The sequence below is a fragment of the Carya illinoinensis genome, chromosome 13, assembly GCF_018687715.1.
Source record: "Carya illinoinensis cultivar Pawnee chromosome 13, C.illinoinensisPawnee_v1, whole genome shotgun sequence".
Taxonomy (NCBI): domain Eukaryota; kingdom Viridiplantae; phylum Streptophyta; class Magnoliopsida; order Fagales; family Juglandaceae; genus Carya; species Carya illinoinensis.
In genome coordinates this window covers 34,230,199-34,237,937 of record NC_056764.1, presented here as the reverse complement: position 1 = coordinate 34,237,937, position 7,739 = coordinate 34,230,199, and the positions used below count along the sequence as shown (strand labels likewise).

The 7,739-nt window shown below is 35.4% G+C and overlaps 1 protein-coding gene across 2 annotated transcripts; it reads left to right on the top strand.

Annotated features, from left to right (window-relative positions):
• The first annotated feature begins 3,130 nt into the window (after positions 1-3,130).
• On the top strand, positions 3,131-6,784 carry LOC122290829 (peptidyl-tRNA hydrolase, mitochondrial). 2 transcript variants are annotated; one of them, XM_043098491.1, is made up of 10 exons: positions 3,133-3,350; positions 4,197-4,393; positions 4,515-4,599; positions 4,705-4,772; positions 5,157-5,207; positions 5,300-5,373; positions 5,494-5,552; positions 5,716-5,792; positions 6,229-6,369; positions 6,573-6,784. In XM_043098491.1, exons 2-9 carry the CDS (start codon positions 4,286-4,288, stop codon positions 6,358-6,360), a joined length of 654 nt encoding a protein of 217 aa, XP_042954425.1. In that variant the 5' UTR covers positions 3,133-3,350; positions 4,197-4,285; the 3' UTR covers positions 6,361-6,369; positions 6,573-6,784. The 2 variants fall into 2 exon arrangements, with proteins under 2 accessions (XP_042954426.1, XP_042954425.1); XM_043098492.1 differs by lacking the exons at positions 5,494-5,552; positions 6,573-6,784 and having other exon boundaries at positions 3,131-3,350.
• The last annotated feature ends 955 nt before the right edge of the window (positions 6,785-7,739 follow it).

Here is a 7,739-nt window from a genome sequence, read left to right as displayed (position 1 = left end):
TATTCACCTTATTTAGAACTTTATTACAATTCACCTAAATTCAAATAACCATATAAGTCACAACCTAATATGACAAATTAATTAACCAACAAATCGCTTTAAATTACAACCTGATATGACAAATTATAAAGAAATATATGACAAATCAATTCAAACAAATACTACTAGCATCAATATAGAAATTTCGCCCGTTTTTTACAAAGTAGAAATATCCAAAATAAAAAGTGACATACATTTGAATCGTAAAAAATTTAAATCAAATTATATCAATACCCTCGATGGAGGGCATGAAGTTGATGGGGGCTTTAATCAAGTATGATGTTAAAACAAGTAACGATGCACGTAAGACAAAAGAAAAGATGGTAGACAGGAATCTACCTCGCTCGTTTGTTGGACATGGCTCGAATCCTCCGTATTACTCGACAGAGGGTAAAATGTTGTTGGGATAGGTGGCATTGGTGGCGGCTGTAATCATGCATGATTTAGAATGGGCAAAAATGAAAAGAAAAAAAAGGGGCTTTAAATACTGCACCTGACTCGTTTCTTGAACATGCCTCGACTCCTCTGCATTACTCGACGAAGGGTAGATAAACGTTGTTGGAATAGGTGGCACAGGCGGGGACTGTAATCACAAACTTTAGAACGGGTAACACCCAATAAAAAAAAATCAAATTAATCAAATTTGTACCTGGCTCGTTCGTTGAACATGTCCCGACTCCTTCGCCTCGGTACTCAACGGCAGAAAGATGAAATTAGTTAGAATATGTGGCATTGGTGGGGGCTGCAAACCGACACAATTTAGTATATGGTACATGAATGCACCTAAGGAAAGAAAAGGAATTTTAGGAAAATTCCTACTTGGATCGCTTGTTGAAGATGGCCAGACTCCTCCGCATTAGTCGACGGAGGATAGATGAACGCAGTTGGAAAATGTGGCATTGGTGGGGGTTGCAATCATATTAAATATTATAAATATGTAACAATGCACGTAAGGAAAAAAATATCTATGACGAGTAAAATTCCTACTTGGATCAGTTGTTGAAGACGGCCCGACTCCTCCGCATTAGTCGACGGAGGATAGATGAACGCTGTTGGAAAATGTGGTGTTGTATTTTTTGAGTAACGCCACCATTATTTTTTGAGGTTGCTTTGTATTTTCATAGAAATACCGTATACCATATTACTTGGAGGGTAATATAAATTTGACCAAGATTGTAAGTCAACAATTTATTCGGACATTTTCTTTTTCAGATACTTCATTAGACGTAGAGACAGAGGCCGATGAGATAAATGAAGAAAACTCTGATAAAGACCGAGTTGAGGAGGAGCCAAAACCTGGTATGGAGTTTGCCACTGATAATGAACTAATGGCCTATTATAAGCGATATGCGAAGTAAGAAGGTTTTGGTGTGATAACACAAAGGACGAAGAGAGAGGCAGATGGAAGGGTAAAGTATTTGACAATTGGGTGTGCGCGTGGTGGAAAGTACCAACAGAGGGATAGTAATATGTCAAGGCCGTGACCAACTATTAAAACAGATTGTAAGGCAAAGATCAATGCTCACTTAGTGAAAGGTACTTGGGTGGTGACCACTATAGAGAATGCTCATAATCATAGTACGGTCAGCTCACAAAAGTCTAGATTCTTTAAGTCGCACAAGTATTTAAACGAATACAGTCAGAGGATGGTTGACTTGAACGACAGAGCAGACATTCGAATGAATAAGAATTTTGGGGCTCTTGTTGTTGATGCTGGTTGGTTCGAGAATCTTGATTATCAAGAAAAAGAAAGTCAAAATTTTATTGACAAAACCAGACAATTAAGATTGGGTAAAGGGGGTGGCGAAACACTTACTGAGTACTTCAAGAGGATGGGGTTGCAGAATAGTGGTTTTGTCTATGTGATTGATGTAGATGAGGAGTTGAGACTGAGAAATGTGTTCTGGGCTGACGCACGTAATAGAGCAGTGTATGAATATTTCGAAAATGTTATCACTTTCGATACGATATACCTAACAAATAGATATGGTATGCCGTTTGCTCTTTTTGTTGGTATAAATCATCATGGGCAGTCTATATTATTAGGGGCTGCGTTGATTTCAAATATAGAGAAAAATCATTTTTTTTTTTGAAATGTTGATGGCTAGATCATTGTTTGGTAAAATATTTGCAGAATTTGATGTTTAAAACTTGAGAGACAAGAGACGATTGTTTCTTAATTAATTCACCCAAGGGATTGTACATCTCATTCTTAATAACGTGATGGACAAAGAAGAAGATAAAAGCAAAACTAGGCCTTTTACACCAATTCTACCAACTCAGGTATGATACGTTGGTCATTCAACAAAGGAAGGTGTCTCGATTTCAACTGGTTACTGTAATTTATCTTTTTATTTTTGTGAATTGTAGGGATATTATGGTCTAAGAAATGCCTATTGCCCGCCATTTATAAAGTATCCAAATGTATATATGAATTCATATACATACGTATGGGGTAGCCAAGTCCGTTGGTTTCTAAACTTTCAATTTTTTCCCGATGTGTTAATTGTTACGTATTATAATATTGTTCCTGATTGCAGTCCAACCAATGCCACAATTTCCACCATTTCCAGCTCAGTACCTATTTGTAGAACCTTGAACCGTGGGGTTTAACTTGGAGGGATGGAGGTGTGAACTGAAAATGTATTTGAAAGGAGATTCTGAGATGCGACGAGTACGGGATAGGGGAAAGGGGGAAAGGGAGAAAGGGAAACTGTATCTGAAAAGAGAAAAAAAAATTTGCTATACACGAAAAAAAAAAAAATTAAAAGCCACGTGAGTGGTGTGTGGTGTGGGCGGAGGGTCTGGGCTTAGTGTAGACTTTCTCCCTATATATATCTTATTTGATATTATGTGATAAATCAAAATGTTAAAAAAATTATATCATTTAATAATTAATTATAATTAATATTTACCTATACTTTCAAACTTCGGCCGTTCGACCCCCGTTTGTGCCATTTCGTATTTCAGCCAGAATGGGTAATTCGGTTAGAAATATTCATGTATGGTATTTTCGTAAATGTTATGAATAGTGAGGGATAAATTCGTAATTAATCAAACCAATTCTATCACTGTAGTGTGCAGGGAGTGCGAAAAAATGACTGTATATAGCATTACTCTTTCTAAAATTCCTCTCTTCGCATTTTGATTTTACTGTCTCCACTCTCTTCACCCTGACGATCGACGCCAACTCCGCACTGTCGCAGCTCGAGCCTCGTGTTGCTCCGCGCCGTCGAAGCTCGGTCCGCTCGTGTTCCTCCGCCGCAGGTCGACGTCCACCTCCACACTCCACCGCCCACTCCACGCCGCAGGTATAAGCCCACTCCACGCTCGTGTATTTATATCTTTTTCAGAGGCCTTGTAAAATATAACGCATTATTCCAAGTTTAGGCTCGACGGAGCTTGCTGCTTTAGATAGGTTTCTCAACATGAAGTTTCGATCATTTCTTAATTTTCTGTTTGGCTGCTGATAAAATATAGGGGAGTTCACGAATTTATGTCTAATAATTTTCTGAACCTACTTGTAAAAAAAAATCTTCTGAATCTAATTGTTTGGGTCTTCAGTACAAGCAGATAATCCCTGTCTGTATAGGTTTTAGGCATGTTTACCTGAGAAAATATATAGCTTGAACCTGTTGATTTTGGGTTTTGATACACGAGGAAGAAAAAAACTTACTTGTTAGCAGTTCAACGAGCATCTTGATCCCATATGAATGAAATTCTGTTGTGTTTGTATGCATTTTCTTTTTGATGTGTAAACATGGTAAAGTTAAAATTACTTGAAATCACTATCTAGTGGAATGACAAACATAAATACTCGGACCTTTAAAATTAATTAAAGAGAAAAAATGTCACGAGTGGAGTTTTTGGAAGAGGTGCCTATTCTGCATTTTATATGCATTTCCTCTTTTTGTATATAAAAATATACAGTTAACCACTCTGTGTAGATTATTATACAGCGAACAGACAATACCCTGTATGTTTGGAGTAAAGTAGCTGATTTTCCTTTCATATTTATGATCTCTTTAGTGTATTCTGATATTATGGTTGCCAGTGATTTCTAATTTTTATGTGAACCTTTATTATACATCATTATGTGCACTTAAGGTTCTCCACTTTCTGAAACTTTCTTATTTCTTATGGAATAATCATTGCAGATGACTGAAACTTGATGAAGAAGGTGACCTTTTTCCATTTTGAGTTATGGTTTTGTTCCCCTATTAAGCATTGGAGGACTTGAATCAAGATGCTTAACAGGTTAAGCAGGCATTGCTTCTGCACTGCTACTCCTCGCCCATGGCTCTTTGTAGGCTTGGGAAATCCTGGGGATAAGTACAAAGGAACCAGACACAATGTATGTACTACACAAAATTTCAAGTCCCTAACTTCAGCTTCTTTAGATGCTATATAACTTCATAATTCTTTTTTTTTTTTTTTAAAACTTTATAATACATTCTAAACATGGTTTAAACCAGGTTGGGTTTGAGCTAATTGATGCATTTGCTGAATCACAAGGGATCTCTATGAACACAGTTCATTGCAAAGCTATCTTTGGGCAAGGCATGCTAACTTTTTGTTTAGCTTACCCTCTTTGTATATGCTCTACATTTTTTCCCTAAATTATTTGTTTATCTTGGTCAAATGCATGGATGCAATCTCTGTCAGGTTTTGTTGATGAAGTCCCTGTTATTATTGCGAAGCCTCAAACTTACATGAATCTTAGTGGGGAATCTGTAAGTGACTGAGCTATATATTTTCAGTGTCTGACAAAATTTCATTGCTTGTACTTTCCAACGTGAAGTTTTTCATCTTGTTACTGTTTGCTTGCTCCAGCTAATATATCCGTAAGAAATCAAGTCATTTAAATAACAGATGATTTATTTCTTATAAGTGGAGCAATTAGTTCATACTCTTTGTACGTCACCAATGACAATAAGTGCAACTTCTTTTGAGCTGTTCTGTTCACTATATCATGCAGAGCTATCTAGTAAGACATAAGGCCTATATTAATCCTTTTTCTTAAACTTTTTAACGGTATTCTGTTGGTGATATTTTCACTTGGGATACAGGTTTTATGCCATGACTCTAATGTTTAATGTTTCTTTGATTAACTGCAGACTGGACCACTTGCAGCTTATTATAAGCTACCTCTTAATCGTGTTCTTGTGGTAATTTTTCTCTTGCATGACCTTTAAAGCTTTTGCTAATATGATAAATTTTGATGCTACGGTTCCTTACCTTTTACGTTCCACGGATGCAGTTTCACGATGACCTGGACTTGCCCTGTGGGGTGCTTCGACTTCACCACAAAGGAGGTCATGGAAGCCACAATGGGTATGTTTCAAAAAGAACTAGTGTTGTTTAAACATCTTTCATTCCTTGTTCATAAGTTTTGGTCTGGTTTTTCCTAAATAATTAGTTTTCTTTTTTGTTTTCTTGTTATAAATTAACTAGGTTAAAGAGTGTAATCTATCATTTTCGAGGGAATAGAGAATTTCCCCGGCTAAGAATTGGTTAGTTTTGATTTCCCAAATTTAATATAAATGTGGCTCCTTACCTTTCTAATGTTTTTTTTTTTTAATCCGTTTTAATGTCTTTGTAATGCAAAATAATGTGGCTCCTTACCTATAAAAAAATGTCCGTTTGTAATGCAAAATTCATTGATAATCTGGTTAGGTATTGGGAGGCCTCCTGGACAAATGGATCCCAAAGCATTCTTGCTCCAAAAGTTCAATGCAACAGCCCGAGAACGAGTGAGTTGTGGTTACATGCTCTTGAATATGTTAGACTACAGTGTAATAAACCCGTACGTTCAACACAATGTGAACCTTATTAGGATTCCAAAACCAGTCCATAGTAATACTCGAAGACACTTCGGAGCTTTTGTCAAAGCTGTTTGATGTGAATTTGGTTCTTTGTTACATCTAATGCATGAGTTTCACCAAAATTTGGATTCCAAATGGATTACGGATTCTCCTTTCAGATTCTGAATGATATTAATTCAAGTTGTTAGTTTCTTTTCAAAGGTATTCGTTTGTTTTACAACATCAGGCCATGCACGGAACTTCAGTGCTTGCTTTGTCATCAGTGTTCGATGTTTGACTGGGCTTGGTTGTTTTCTTGATTGAGTAGTCAAGAGGGCATTTTTGCTTTCACTTGTAGTAATGTGCTTTTGCGTTTTTGTTCAAGATTGATGCCGCTTTGGAAGAGGGGGTTGGCGTATTGAAGCTCCTTTTATCTAAAGGATTGACAGAGAGTGCACGATGCTTTAACAGGGAGCAAAAGTACAAGCATATAAGATTGCAGACTATGCCGACATGAGCAGCTTAGGTATAGTTCTTTCAGTATTATTTTAGATTGCTGTACATGATGTCAAGGAGTCTTCATGGAGTGTGCATGGCAAACACATGTTGAAACACCAATGTCTTCTTCATGAATAATGGTTGTGGGTTCAACAGTTACGAGCTTTTATTATTATTATTATTGGTTTGCTTGGTATGGGACTTTGAAACAGTGGTTAGTAATGATGACAGGTGAGGAGAGTTACTGACCGAATGCAGCAAATGCTGATTTTATTTGCTGCTAAAAGCGGGAGAAAAGTTGTACGCAATTTCCAGCCATGCTATGCACGGTTCATGATGTTCCCCCGTCTTTTACCAATTCCTTGGGCATTCATTCAGGTCCCAATATAATAACTTCTCGAGCCTCCCAATTCTTAATTGATTCTTTCTTTTCTTCCTTAAAATTTGTAGTGCATGCATGGTAATTTTACACGTCTTACAACTTAGTGTGAAATGTAAGGTAGTTTTACCAAATTTGAAATTAAAATCAATGCGAGCACTAGATTTGCTTTATAATAAAAATAATTTTACAATCTAATATATATATATCAAATTATATTAATTTATAAATTTATATATATATTTATATAATTTGGATCAATCATTTCAAAGGGGCTAAAATGGCTAAAGGGGTCCATCTAAGCTGTTTCTGTAGGCTATCTCTGCTTTTAGAGGCACTGCCAACGAGCACACGCACTCGAGTATAAAAGTAGGGGAGTGCTACGGTCACCGCTGGGAGTTATAGCTATGCCAAATTTTTTTTTTCTATTTTTGTGTTTTTTTCTTCACATCATTTTTTTAATATTTTTAAATATTTAAAAAAATATAAAAAAATACAATAATATTAAAATTTTTTTACTTAATCACTAAGAAAAAAGAAAAAGAAAAAAAAAACTGGGAGTGGTAGCTCCTAACGGGATCCCCCAGCGGGGGATCTAGCATTTTCCATAAAAGTATTATATATTTAAAAAATTGTTTAAATGTAATTTTTTAATATAATTTTTGTTTTAAAATTTAAAAAAATTGTAATATTTTTATGTTTTATTTGGCAATTTAAAAAAGTTATAATAATTAAATGAAAAAATTGAAGATAAAAAATGTTTTATATTTGAGTGATGTTAAAAAAATTATGAGAAGTTTTAAAATGAGATGAGAACTCACTAACTTTTCAAACAACCCCTTAGTGTTTGAACTTTGTTCTATTAAATAATCAAAGAGTTACACTTTTTAATTTACCAATTATACATAAATCGAGATAATTGCTGTCTATTTTTAATGCCCGAATAGAAATTAATCTTTTAGACATGATTGATTAATATTATAATAAAACGTTATTAATTATCTGTTTATCTATAAAAC

Coding starts and splice junctions, on each gene's coding strand:
- LOC122290829 (XM_043098491.1), top strand. CDS start 4,286: ATGCTTAACAGGTTAAGCAGGCATTGCTTCTGCACTGCTACTCCTCGC. Junction 5,208..5,299: donor CTCTTAATCGTGTTCTTGTG/GTAATTTTTCTC, acceptor CCACGGATGCAG/TTTCACGATGACCTGGACTT. Junction 5,793..6,228: donor ATGCAACAGCCCGAGAACGA/GTGAGTTGTGGT, acceptor TTTTTGTTCAAG/ATTGATGCCGCTTTGGAAGA.